The sequence below is a fragment of the Dama dama genome, chromosome 5, assembly GCF_033118175.1.
Source record: "Dama dama isolate Ldn47 chromosome 5, ASM3311817v1, whole genome shotgun sequence".
Classification (NCBI taxonomy): domain Eukaryota; kingdom Metazoa; phylum Chordata; class Mammalia; order Artiodactyla; family Cervidae; genus Dama; species Dama dama.
Window position 1 is genome coordinate 17,062,440 of NC_083685.1, and position 14,292 is coordinate 17,076,731.

Sequence of the window (14,292 nt, forward strand, 5' to 3'; positions counted from 1 at the left end):
CAGCAGTTACTTTATGACTAAAGCCGGGTAGTTGAGACTAATGCAGAATTTGGCAGCAAGCACACTGGACTTCTTACCATCCCTAAGATCTGGAACCTTTCCCTTGCATTTTCACGGATCAGCAGATCCTCAGTCAACCTCTCTCTCTCTCCTCCTTTCTCTCTCTCTCCCCCTCTTACTCTCTCCCTCTCTGCTCCTCTCTCCCTCTCCTCTTTCTCCCCTTCTCACCTCCCTCCCTTTCTCCCTCTCTCTCTTCCTTTTACCTTCCTTCCCTCCTTCTATAATATTATGGAATCCTAGACATAACTAAGTTCATAAAGCTTACATTCAGCACCACCCCCATTAAGTATTGTAGTTCTAGGGATCTATCTAGCATTGAGTTGTTCTTTGAATACATCTCATTTCATCTCATTTGAATCATCTCATTTCTGTAGTCCATTTAATCGGTGATTGTTTCCTTGGGCTAAACTTTAATTTTACCTTTGGTACCTATTTTATACTGTAATTTCTGAACCAGCAAGTCTGAGTTTTCTCTGCCTTTCAAAGACAGGCATCTACCCTATAAGGTCATGGGTCATAAAGAAATGATCACAAATGCTGGTCACTGGGTACAGAAGATGTCTGTAACAGCGTTTTCCATGTTTTGTTTAGTAACAGAAACCCACTAAAAGTAACCTAAATACCTGATTATCAGGGAATAGTTACCTAAGTAGTAATGCATCTAATAGAAAATGATGCAGACTATAAAAATACCTGCAAAGAATGTTAAGAGTGATATAACATATATGCATGTAGAAGGAGAATTAGAAGGAAATAATCCCTTATTTTCATGGTGGTTAACATTGGATGGTAGGATACAAGTGATATTTCTCTTATTTATGCTTCCATTCATTTCCCAACTTTTCTAGAAAGAATATGTATTACTTTTACATTTGGAAAATAAAACTTTTTTTCTGAATTCAAAAAGGGTGAGTTGCTACACTGGGGTCCAGAAGGCTAGAATGAGTTTTCTTTCCCTCTTCTAGACTAGGAAATCACTTTCTTCTCTCCTTTTAGAAGAGGGAAGGTATTGCTACATTATTAAGGAATCAGCCAGTAAGGTTAGAGAGCAATAAATTGACCTCTCAAGAGAAAATTAGTGAAGCTCAGGAAATAAGAGCTAGAAACCCCTACCAAGTGGTCTAATGCATCCCTCAAGAATCAAGGCCATATACATTACACTTTCTGGTATGGGCACTTTCTTTTCAATCTAATTGTAAATATTTCAAGTGATTGCAGTTTCACTGCTACATTTTAGACCAGTCAACAAGCTATTAATCCATCTTCCCTGAACAGCATATTATAACTCTAGTAAACTTCAGAGATGCCCAACTACCTCTCTGACCTGGACAAGCTTGCTGAACAAGTATCCTAGACATGGTTCAAATCCTGGCACCTCCATTCAGCCTTAACGCTTTCCACAAGACCCTTTACCCATCTGATCTTAGGTTTCCTCAGCTTTAAGAAAAAGAAACCTCTCCACCTACTTTATAAATGGAGCTGTAGGGATTAAGTGCGATGATGCATCTAGGGAATGCATTGAATGCACACAGTAGGAAATGTTTGGTGATTCCAGTGTTGGACCAGTATTGAGCAGTTGTTTTCCTGACAGAGGAGATGGGCTATTCTGAGTCAACAACCAGCAATCGTTTTTTGTGTATTTTCCAGCATGACACAAGTGGGTTGGAGTGGATGGTGCAGTTCATGACCTTGAAGCAGCAAAATTCCATGTGGTGCCCAATCCTTGGGCTTTGTTGTTCAGTGGCTAAGTTGTGTCCGACTCTTTTGTGACCCCATGGACTTCAGCAGGGGCTTAGTCACACCTACTGAATTCACCAGCCTCACACCACAAATACAGCTAATACAGCCCCCACTGGAGTTTTTTCATTGTTGATAAGAGCTGTAACTGGAACACTGGCCATGGGGATGGGAAAAGAGGATGGGGTGAAGAGTTGTGTTTGAGATGGCATCAGTAGGGTATGATGAATTGTTCGTGTAGAGGCTGAAGGAAAGAAAAGAATTATGCCTTCAAGTTCCTAATGTGGATGACTGCATGCACAGTTTGTTGAGTAAATATCTGTTGAGCACCTACTTAGGGCCAGGAACAAGGCCTAGGAGACACCACGGTGAACCAAATGAAAAAAAAATCTCTGCTCTTGTGAGTTTGCCTTCTACTGGGGGAAACAGACAATAAGTAGCAGACAAATAAGACAGTCTCTGGTTGTGATAACTGTGATGAAGGGAATAAACAGGGTAATAGGATGGTGAATAAGACTATGGAAGTCTGTTTTATTTTTTGTTATTGTTGCTATCTGTTATTAATGAAGTATAATTGCTTTATGATGTTGTGTTTCTGCTGTTCAACAAAGTGAATCAGCTGTGGTATACATAGAGTCCCTCCCTCTTGAGCCTGCCTCCCACCCACCCCCATCCCACCCCCTGGGTCATCACAGAGCACTTAACTGAGCTCACTGTGCCGTACGGCAGCTTCCTGTTGGCTCTCCACTCCGCACGTGGTCATGTGTATGTGTCAGTGCTGCTCTCCCAGTCTGTCCTGCGCTCCTGCCCACCCTCCCCATGGTCACATGTCCATTCTGCGTGCCTGCGTCTCTGTTCCTGCCTTGTAAATAGGTTCATCTGTACCATTTTCTATATTCCACATATATGCATTAATATATGATATTTGTTTTTCTGACTTACTTCACTCAGTATGACAGACTTTAGATCCATCCACATCACTATAGATGATCCAGTCTCATTCATTTTCATGGCTGAGTAATATTCCATTGTATATATGTACTGCATCTTTTTTATCCATTCATCTGTTTTTGGACATTTAAGTTGTGGAAACATGATATAGATATGATGGTCAGGGAAGGACTCTCTCAGAAGGTAATACATGAAGTGATGGGTCCTGAAAACAAGAAGGAGCCAACAGATACAAGGGAGGAAGGGATGCATTCCTGGAACAAGGAACAGTTCCAAGACCTTGGGTTAGAAAAAGGCTAGATGTACTCCTTGAGAAGAGGAGGGGAAAAAAGTCCTATGTAACTGGGCATAGAGGAGAAGGTTGACTGGAGAGGAGGTTAGAGAAATGGGCTGGACCCATTAGCCACAGACTAAGCCTTGAGAAGCAGGTTCTTAGGGAGGACACTTTAATCTTTGATATGCTGAATTTGAGGCACCAAAGGGGACCTAAAAAAGAAAGATCCAGGCCTACATCCTGAGAGCTAGAGATGGTATTGGGATTTGAGAAAATGTCAGTTCCATCAAAATTACTTGGGATTGTTCTAAAGTTACAGATTTCCCAGGCATTCTAAATATAGTTTTCTGGGGTGCCAGTCTGGGAAATTCTCATTCAAGTAGATCTTGATCAAGATCTGGAAATAATTTTTCAACACTCATAGGTAATTCTGATCCATTCATTCAAGAACTATTTCTTGCATCCCTAGTATGTGCCAGGACAATTCTAAGTTCTGGAGATACAGCCCTGAACAGATTACAGAGTTTATTAGTCTCAAGAAAGAATAGACAGCAAACAAGTACAGAAATAAATTACAGTAGTGATAAATGTTACCCCCCCCAAAAAAAAACTAATAAAATACATAATAATTATGGGGACCTACACTAGATGAATGTAAAGAGAAACTCTCTGTCTCTCTGAGGAAGTGACATTTCAGTTGACAGATAAGAAATAAGGAGGAGCAGCCATGTGACAGTCTCAGGGAAGAGCATTCCAGGCAAAGGTTTGGTTGAGAACTCAGTAGTTGAATCTAATTCTCTGGCTTATTCCTACTTGATTAACCATCCAAAATGGGGGAGAAGGCATGGTGGGAAAGATACTGTGGTATTTTCCCTTTTTTTAAAAATCATTTTTAAAAATTGCAGCATAGTTCATTTACAGTGTTGTTTCAGATGTACACCAAAGTGAATCAGATAAATACAGACAGTCCTTTTCAGTGTCCGTTATAAGTGAACATGATGCTGAATATAGTTCCCTGTGCTTATGCAGTAGGCTTTTGTTACCTTTATCTGTCTTATATGTAGTAGTTTGTATATGTTAATCCCAAACTCCTGATTTATTTCTCCCCCGACAATGGGATCCCCTGCTATCCCCCTTGGGAACCATATAAGTTTGTTTTCTATGTCTGTGAATCTGTTTCTGTTTCATAAATAAGTTCATTTGTATCATTTTTTTTAAGATTCCCCATATAAGTGATGTGTCATCGTCATATGTTCACCCAGAAAGCTATGCTAAGCACATGTTTATTACAAAATACAGATATGTGCCAAGTGTTGATGAGCTAGGCAGTTCCCTCTCTCAGGGAGTTTGCCATCCAGTGAGGGAGGTAGATATTCAGATCAGAGAGGGCTATGCAATGAGTGAGAGCATCCCAGACCATCAGTCAATCAGTTTATGTTCTGAGACTGCAGATGCATATTATTTCCTCACCTCATCTCATTTCTTCATGTGATGGTGTGAGCAACTGCTTTTGAAACTGTGCACACTAAAGTTATTTGCATTTCTTTGTGGTCCTGCCAACTCAGACTAGCTGAATTTTTCATAAATTGTTTACAGCAAGAGGTACTGGGTTTGAGATACTGTAGGTGTCTGTGCCAGGTCGCTTCAAGTCGTGTCCGACTCTTTGAGACCCCATGAACTGTAGCCCACCAGGCTCCTCTGTCCGTGGGATTCTCCAGGCAAGAATACTGGAGTGGGTTGCCATTTCCTCCTCCAGGGGGTCTTCCCAACCCAGAGATCGAACCCGTGTCTCCTGCATTGGCAGGTGGGTTCTTTACCACTAGCACCATCTGAAAAGCCCTTTAATAACTATATTTGGGGGAAATATCATCCTAATAATAGGTAAAATTTATTGAACACTTAGAATCTCCTGTCTTGACATGCAATCTCATAGTCTTTAACAATATCTGTGATGAGGCAGGGACTCTGATTATTCCACTATTATTATCATTTCTTTTGGATGAAAACATTGGCTGTCAGCAAGGTGAGGGAAGTGTTCTGAGGTCATTCAACTCAGATGTAATGATTGCCCCACTACATCTGGTTTGGAGCCCCAGTTCTGGTCCATACCATCTTTCATGAATTGCTCAGATGCCGATCTATCTCAACTACCCTCACTCCAGTTCCCAAAGTGGACCCCTCTTTCTTCTGTCCATCCCAGGTAACCATCTGGGTTGTCTGCACAAGTTAGATCCACCTGCTTCTCTCTCCTCCAAGGTGGAAAAGTGGAGAGGAGAAGGACTCCTTGACGGCACACTTGGGAGAAAGTAGAGGGTACCGGGACAGGCCCTGCCTGGGCGGTGGCTGCTGCCTGTGGACACACCAGTCTCCAGCGGCCCCCTCGGCGGTGTGTTAGTGCCCTAAACTGAGCGCCTTGCTCCCTGCCCACCTGTTGGGGAAGAGAAATCAGTGAGGCTCAGTGTTCAAACTCTTAAAAGAAGGATCATAGAGCCGGGAAAGCAAATCATTAAAGTCAAGAGGAAGTAGGAAGTCTGCTACCTCCTGGGTAGGGCTGGGTGCCCAACTGGATAGAGTTGGGTCGCCTCCTGTGATGCTGAATGAATTCAAATTCAACTGCTTTAAAAGAGGAGCTGGTCATCTTCAGCCTGTAGGTCAGTCAGTCTGCCATGTAAAGGGTCTTCCCTTTCCCTTCCCTGTAAGACCCTTAACCTGTAAGTCGCTGTGTCTGCTTGATGGCCCCTGGGTGTGTCCTCAAGGGGTGCCTTTCCCCTGTGTCTCAGGCTGGCTGGCTCCTTCTCTCCTCCCCGCTGCCTCCCCCACGCCCTCGATCGCTCCCTCCCTCCAGTGCTGGAGGCTCTTGGCCCGGGTCCCTGAGCCCAGGCAGGTGCAAGTGGAGGGCGCAGAAGGGTTGAGATTACGTCTCCCTGGAGTCCCGCACCACTGGCTTTTCAGCGACTCGCCAGGAGCCTGCGGCCAAAGCCCCAGACCGCGCCGACCGTGCGCTCCTGAGCCTCCCCGCACGGCCAACCTCGCCCATGTCTCAGTACGCTCCCAGCTCGGACTTCAAGAGGGCTTTGGACAGCAGTCCTGAGGCCAACACTGACGATGACAAGACCGAGGAGGACGTGCCCAAGCCCCAGAACTACCTGTGGCTTGCCATTGTCGCGTGTTTTTGCCCTGCGTACCCCATCAACATCGTGGCTTTAGTCTTCTCCATCATGGTGAGTAAATTAGAACCCGAAGCAGCCAGGCACAGAAGACACGAGGGGGTTTCCTCACACTCTCCCCTCTTCACCGCTCCCTTCCTCACTGCCCAGGGCACCGGGGCTTTTCTGTCCTCTGCTCACCTTTCTCAGACTCTCCACACTCTTCCTCCAACCATCAGTGCCACCTTTGTGCTCCCGGTGGTACTCAGAACCCTGACCAAGCCTCACCCGGGCGGCTTTCCACTTCCAGCAGTGCTGTGTATTCTCTCCAACCCGAGCAAGTTCTTCCTTGGACTTTCCGGCTTCCCTCCCGGCCTCCTCCGACATTCTTGGGCGCCCATCCACTTGGGCACTTGGGTGCCTCAAAGCGCACCACTCTTAAAGCAACAGCGCGCCCCATTCTCTGAGCGCGCAGGCTCTGCGCCCTCCTTGCCTCTCCAGTGCTCCGGGTCTCAAGCGGCAGCACCGTCTCTATTTATTTTAGCACATAGTCTTGTCTTTGCTGCGCCGTGGGTGCTGCGCCAGGGGTGCCGCCCCGGCTACTCTCTGAGGGTCCCTAAGCGATTCCCAGCGTCTTCTCGACCCCTGGTCCCACACTTCAGCACGCCCTGTCTGGGACACCAGCTCCTTTGCACTTCTTCCTCCGCCAGCTGACCCTTCTTCACCTCTTGGTCCCTCTATTCCAGTGAGCTTGCTCCCTCTCCAGGCATTTCTTTGGCGCCCCCTGTGCCGCTCTCGGCAACACTGGGCGCGCTCTCCCCTCTTTTCCTCTATCCCAGCGCTAGTCGTTCCTCTCTCTCTTTCCGCACAGGGACCCTATCTGCGCCTCTCTTCAGTTCAGTCGCTCAGTCGTGTCTCTCTGCACCTCTCTTGCCATTCCCCAAAGGCTCCCAGGCGCCCCTCTAGGCCCGGGAATGCACTGGGGACTCCTGCACCTGCAGCTCGCCCTTTGTGCTGACCTCCGCAAACTCTGCGCCTCTCTCTGCAGTAGAAACTGCTGGTGCTACTTCCTGCCCTCACTTCCACTACCTTCTTCAGCTGCCCAGATGGGAGCTCTGTGAGAACCCAGGAGGGTGAGGAGCTCTGGTGAGGTCCTAACCTTATAGACTGGGGCAGCTGGCCCAGGACAACCCTTGCAGCGAGCTCCCTCCCCCACCCACCCACCTTGCCAGACCCAGCTCCCCAGCCGCAGATCGGGAGAGTCCCCCGTAAACTCGGTAAAGATCAAGAGCCTCTACCCGCTTTCCCCCTGCAAGTCCAGCCACAGTCGCCCATGGGTGACACTGTACTGGCTTCCTGGGTGCACACGGAGGCTTCATTTGCACTCACAGCTTGCCCTCTCTCATACCCCATTTGTAGGCTGTCTGCACCAACATTCAAGGGTTCAGCCGCTGAACTTCAGACTACCTGGGTTCAAATCCTAGTTCCATCATGTATTAGCTGTGTGATCTCCGGATATCACTGCATCTCTCTTCACCTCAGCCTCTTTGTCTGTGAAGTGGGGATAATCATAGCCATATTTCTCAGGGTGGTTGTGTTAATGAGATAAAGTGGAAACCTCTTGGAACAGGGCCCAGCATGGTGGTGCTTTTAGATCTTTACTCACATGTCACTTACTGAGAGCCTCTCTGATCACTGTTTTAAAATCAACCTCTCTACCCCCCCCACACACACACACTCGCAAGCTCTATTCTCATGCAATTTTTTGCTCAGAGTACTTGTCTCTGTCTGATATATTATTCCATGTATTAATATGCTTATTGTCTGTGTCCCCTCACTAGAATATAAGTTCTATGAGGGCAGGGGTATTTGTTTGTTTTTTTGTTGTTGTAACTTCACCTAGAAGAAAATCTGGCTAGTGGTAGATGCCCAATAAATATTACAAAGTGAATGAATGAATGAGTGTATGAATGGTGTCACAATGTCTGTTCTCCTGCTACTTTATCCCATGCTGGAACACTTGAACCACCATATCAGTTTCCTTAGGGACCAACCAGTCAATTTCCTCTCTTCCTTCCTCTCCTGAGATATCCTGTCTTGGATGGTTTTTTGCAGCAAAGCAGGAAGGGGAGGTGTAGCAGCCACATTCTCTAGGCAGTAGCAGAGAACTGACTGGTATTAGTGCCCACACTCTATCCTGGTTTATTAATGAATCAACAGCCAATTTACTCCTTTCCCAGTGCCAAGTAGAAAACTGCCTGCAGAGGCTCCCCCCCTCCCCCCCCCATCCCACATTCATCTGAGATGAGCTGGAACTCCAGCTGGTGGTGACAGGTTGAATGCTAATGATGCCACTTGGTGTGTCCTGGGGGATAAGACTTCTATGTGCTTTGAATAGAAACCTTTTTCTGGCCCTCCTATCTCCATTCTCTCCTGCAAGACTTTTTTTTCACTTGATTTACAGCAAGAGACCATCCTATTGTCAGAAAATAGATACTGGAATCAGAAAGTTTACTGACCAAATTTCATACCTTTTTTTTTTTGCTGAAGTATAATTGCTTTATAGTGTTGTGTTAGTTTCTACTGTACAACGAAGTGGATCAGCTTTATGTATACCCTTTTTAAGTGTTGGCTTCTTCATCTAGAAAATGAGAATGTAAAAAGCATTTTAAGAGGTGGCAAAAATGTTGTAAGGATAAAAGAGAATAAAAGTGTGTTAAGCCACCAGCGTTGCACTTGGTACAGGCAATAACTGGCAGACAGATGGATAGATTTGGGGCTTGGATACATCATATGTCGTGTATGAAAACAAACAGAACGTCAAACTAACGTCAAACTAAGCTTCCTACACCCTCCAAATTGTGCTGCCTCTAAGGTACTGGAAGCATTTTCCCTTTGAAACAGTGCAGACCTCAGTTTGACAGGTTTCATAATAAAGACTAAAGGATAAAGAGGAAGTGGAAGGGGGCATAGGAGGAGGATGGCTGACCAACTGCCAGGTGTATGCTTTCCCTGGGGAGTCTGGTGATGTTCAGTCCTGGCTATTTTCAAATCTCAGTCATCTGTAATTTGTGATCAGTCGAGGTACTAAATAGGGGTGCCATTCCCCATGGAGGTGCTTGGAACTATGTGGGAAATATCTGTGTGTATCAGTGATTTGAGGCACTACAGGCATTTGGGGGGGAAGGGCTAAGAATATTAATATCCTACAATGCTGGAGACTGTCCCCACAATGAAAAACTGACCCACCCCAAACATCAGTAGCACTCCAATCAAGAAACACAGGGAGATAATGCAAACTGACATAAATATTGACAAGCCTCAATGTAATTCATTCCCAGAACTGTAAAAAGAGCCAGGAAACTCAAAACAATCAATATCTTTATTTATTAAATCAAGTCTGAGAAGCCTTCTATCAAATCACAAAGTTGAAGTAGGTGCTAGGGAATCATAAAACCTCTTTGAAAAATACACATTTGAGAAGAGTGTTCTTCAAGCTGTTGGCATCTGCAGTCTTTCCACCATCCCAGGCAGAACTAAGGGAGTCCTGGGGGTTGTGAGGAGTTCACCACTGAAGAGAGTTGGTATAGTATGGCTTGTCGTGTCAGAATATTGGTGGGTCAAACATTGCCAGAAGCAGGGACATGGAAGTCTTTGCTTCCCCAAGTACTAAAAAATCTATTTGTTTAAAGTGCATTTAGGGACTTCCCTGGTGGTCCCAGTGGTTTCACCTTCCACTGTAGGGGGTGCAGTTTCCATCTGTGGCCAGGGAGCCTCACAGCCAAAAAAATCAAAACATGAAACAGAAGCAATGTTGTTACAAAGTCAATAAAGACTTTACAAATGGTCCACCTTAAAAAAAAAAAAATGTAAAAAAAAAGTACGCTTAACCTATACTCAGTTTCAGGGAGACATATCTCATGAATTTCCTGCAGGCTGGATCACTGCTAGCCCATATTACATATGTAAATTTGAAAATAGCACCCCTCATCCATACAGATGGGGCACACGACTTGGAAAGTGGAGCCCAGAGTGGTTTTCAGGTCTCATTCGTTGTACTCCTGCCCATTCCAGGCCATCTGTTTATTCCATATGAAAGATGGAATGTGGAGACTGTCCACATGAATTTTACCCTGGAAAAAGATTGGTTGTTCACTCAACAAATATTTACTGAGCACTATTGCTAAATGCCAGAGTCTTCCACACTTCACTGGGCTTTCCTGGTTTCTCAGAAGGTAAAGCATCTGCCTGCAATGTAGGAGATGTGAGTTCAATCCCTGGGTCAGGAAGAGCCTCTGGAAAAGGAATGACTACCCACTCCAGTATTCTTGACTGGAGAATTCCACGAACAGAGGACCCTAGCAGGCTACAGTCCATGGGGTTGCAAAGAGTTGGATACGACTGAGCGACTCACACTCCAAGCATTAATATAGTCCTTTACCTTTGTCAAGTGATAAGATCAGCAAGGTCTCTCCTGTCCTGGATCTGCAAGAAAAAACTTGCAAGAGTGTTGGCAAATTTCGGTTGAGGTCTTTGTCTATTAATATTAGTTTTGTAGCTGGAATTTGCTACCTGGCTCAAGAGACCGAAAGCAAGTCCATGCCAAGTCTCCATTTTTATGATATGATACAGTCTTTTGCCTAGGTGAACCAATTTAGTCACTCTAAGTATGAATACATAATAGCCAATGAATTTTAATTAGGTGAATTATAAACCTTCTTTCAGTAGAATTTCTTCCTCACACCCGCAGAATCTGTCTAGGTACCAAACAGGTTCAAAGCCTTTTGTGCTTTTTGCTACATTTGTCATCTCATGCAACTGTCTCAGTCTTTCTGAGGCTTGATTTCTTAATCCTGTAAAACAAGGGTTGTGAGGGTACCAAGTCAGGTACTGTTGTGGAAATTAAATAGTAAAATTTAAATGATTTCATGGCATTTACCTAAAACACAGCTAGAATTTAGTGTTAAGGATGATGGTGCATATATTTTAGGGATACAAACGATTACCTTTTCCAGTAACTTTTTTATTTTTATTGAGACTAGCGAATTTGATTAAAAAATAAAAGCAATGACAAGTAAGTGTGTCACTGGAATAAATAACTGCTGTGATCTAATGGTAAACATTAATTACAGCCATTCAAGATCTCAAAAAGAAGTCCGACATATATCTTTTCTTAGAAAGCTATGGGAGGGTGTGCTCCCCTAATACAAGGAAGTAAATCAGGAAACATAAAGACAACAGATCAAGGGAACAGCTCCAGCACACCAAAAAAAGGCAAAGAGAAATCCTCAAGACAAGGCAGCAGGTTTCATAAACCAGCAGAAGATGCAGTTGATAATGGATGATCAATTTGAAGCCATTGTCAAAATCCATTATCTGGTCATGGGCTGACACAGTAAGCCACAGCCCTGCCCAGAACTTGACCACACCTGCTCTAAAAGACGAAGTCTGTGGGCAAAAAGAAAGTAAATATCCACAGAATGACAGACAGACCATACTGGATATTCTTTCTATCGACCCAGGTTCCACCAGGGCTTGTCCATCGAAACTGGGTTTCAACTGGATTTTCACAGGTTCAGAGGAGAGTTATTACTTGTGTGAGGTTTGGGGGTTTTATTTTGTTTGTTTTCAGTGATCAAGGCAGAGCTTGGAAATAACAGATCCTGGTTCAGGTAGCTGACCCAGGATGCTTGCCATTGCTTATAAGTTGAAACTCTTAAGTATTATAATTCATTCGGTCCTACGTTGATTTCTGTCTTCTTTCTGTGGTTCTTTCTACATTACTGTCAGCTATGAAATGGAATATCAATATTATGGACACCTGTGACTTATTCCTTATGAATTCCTGCACTTGAAGCTGTGAAGAATGTTAAGATGGTCTCAGATGACAAAGACCTTGCCTGAAGCTTGTTGGCTTTGTTGGACAGCTTTGTTATTGATACCCATAGATTTTAGATATGCACATGTCCCAGGCTGCCCCTGCCTTGATGGCTACTTTCATAAGTTTTCTCAGTATGTGGCAGAGGGTGGCCACTGACATTTGGAATTTGGGAATATAGATTTTAAACCGCTATTGGGGTCCTTTCAATAGATATTTTCAATAGGCCTAGATTATTAGAGGTACAAGATGTTCATCTGTGTGTTCCTAGAAAAGAAAACACATTTTAAATGTCATTTTAATTTACTGATAAAATTTTATAATGACTTTCTCCTAACCTAATATGGGAGATATAGATAAAAACAAGATTGGCCACTAATGAATGGTTGTTGAAGCTGGGTTATGGGAACATGGAGATTTGTATATTGTTCTGTTGCTTTTTAATATGCTTGAAAATTTACATAGTAAAGATGTTTTTGTTGTTGGTTGTTGTTAAAAAGAAAAAAAGAAAGAAAAGTCCCTCCTAGAGTTGTTAAACATTGCCCAGGTAACAAAACAGCAGCTGTTAAATAAGTTGGCGAAACATGCCGTGGCTGAGGTGTAGTTTGTCATGAATTTATAAGCAAACGGCATCTGACTTGTAATGAATTTTAATGGTGACTTCGGAGGACACCTTTAAATAGTCCTCAAGAGAAGGCCAGGTAGGAGGACTCACATCCTAGAACAGTGCTTTTCAAAATTTAACCTCTTGAGGAACTTGTTAAAATGCAGGTTTCACTCCTCTTTCAAAGTTTAGCTGGAAAACTGCCTCCTTTGTGAAGTCCTTGATTACCCTCTTGCCCTCACCCTAGGTTGTGTCCCCTCAACCTACACTTTGAGTAGCTTTCTCTCAGAGAACTTTTCCTTCTTTGCACAGTTTGTGTCCGTGAGCCTCTTGAAGCTGCACTGTTGGCTGTAGCACTTAGCACAATGCTGAGCACATGGTTAGTAAGTAACGTATGTCTGATGAATGGATGAATGAATGAATGGCCCCAGAGGCCTAAATGTGTTCCTACCTTTATCTTTGAGGATTGCCCTCTCTTCCTCTCTGTGTTCTGCATTTCTGCCAAAACTTTCTTGAAAAACATCCAGGAAAGTCAGGCTAATGCCAAGGGTTGCTGAGAAGTTAGCCAAGGCTTACTTCTCAAGGATAGTTTCGCTGGCTCGTCTGGCACCCACCAACATCCCCACACCACAAGGCCAATGGATCCACCTTTGGAAATCGGTTTCTGTTCTCAACTGATTTTCTTCAATTCAAAGCTGCTTTTCCAGAAGTATGATGCTTTCAGTGCAGGAACCTGTATACACCTAGTTTCCATTTTTGCAAGTTCAAGAATTAAACCAGATTTTCTAAAACCATGCTTCTCAAACAACTGGTTCTGCCCAATATTAACGAGTTTATTTTTTTAAGAGGAGTAAGGAATATGGGAGGGGTGGATTGAGAACACAAATACTACGTTAAGCAAAAGTGTACTGTTTCCTTTCATTGGGAGTCTCCTGAAACCTTTGACCAACCACTGTTTCTTGTGGCTGTTGGTCAGAAAATGTAGCATGGTGCATTTACTAAGCATGTTGCCAAGCATCTTTTGATTCTAAGGCTAATATGCCACAGAACACAAAAATACTGTTCTTAGTGATACATTGGTTCTCCTTTTAATGAGTTGACCCACTGTTGATAGAACAAGAATAAGAGTTCCCTCACTAACGTTCTTGTGTGGAGACCCACCTCTCCACCTTTTTCCCAGCAAAATGGTTTTTTTTTCCTGATCAGATCATGTCCTTTTATTTTTTTTATTGAGGTATAGTTGATTTATAAAGTTTCAGGTATACAGCAAAGTGATTCAGTTTTATGTATGTGTATATATGTGTGTGTGTGTGTCTGTGTGTGTATGTATATATTCTTTTTCAGACTTTTTTCCATTATAGGTTATTACAAGATGTTGAATATAGTTCCTTGTGCAATATAATAGGTCTTTCTTTATCTCGTTTATATATAGTTCAGTTCAGTCGCTCAGTTGTTTCCAACTCTTTACAACCCCATGGACTGCAGCACGCCAGGCCTCCCTGTCCATCACCAACGCCTGGAGTTTACTCAGACTCATGTCCATCGAGTTGGTGATGCCATCCAACCATCTTATTCTCTGTTGTCCCCTTCTCTTCCTGCTTTCAGTCTTTCCCAGCATCAGGGTCTTTTCCAATGAGTCAGT

General features: G+C 43.8%; 1 protein-coding gene across 1 annotated transcript in view; it reads left to right on the top strand.

The window, feature by feature from the left end:
* Positions 1–6,057: 6,057 nt before the first annotated feature.
* The window catches only part of TMEM233 (transmembrane protein 233), a 57,779-nt gene continuing 49,544 nt past the window's right edge, over positions 6,058–14,292 (top strand). The window contains exon 1 of the mRNA XM_061141902.1: positions 6,058–6,243. Within this exon, the coding sequence (XP_060997885.1) occupies positions 6,058–6,243 (186 nt within the window). The remainder of the gene's footprint in view (positions 6,244–14,292) is intronic.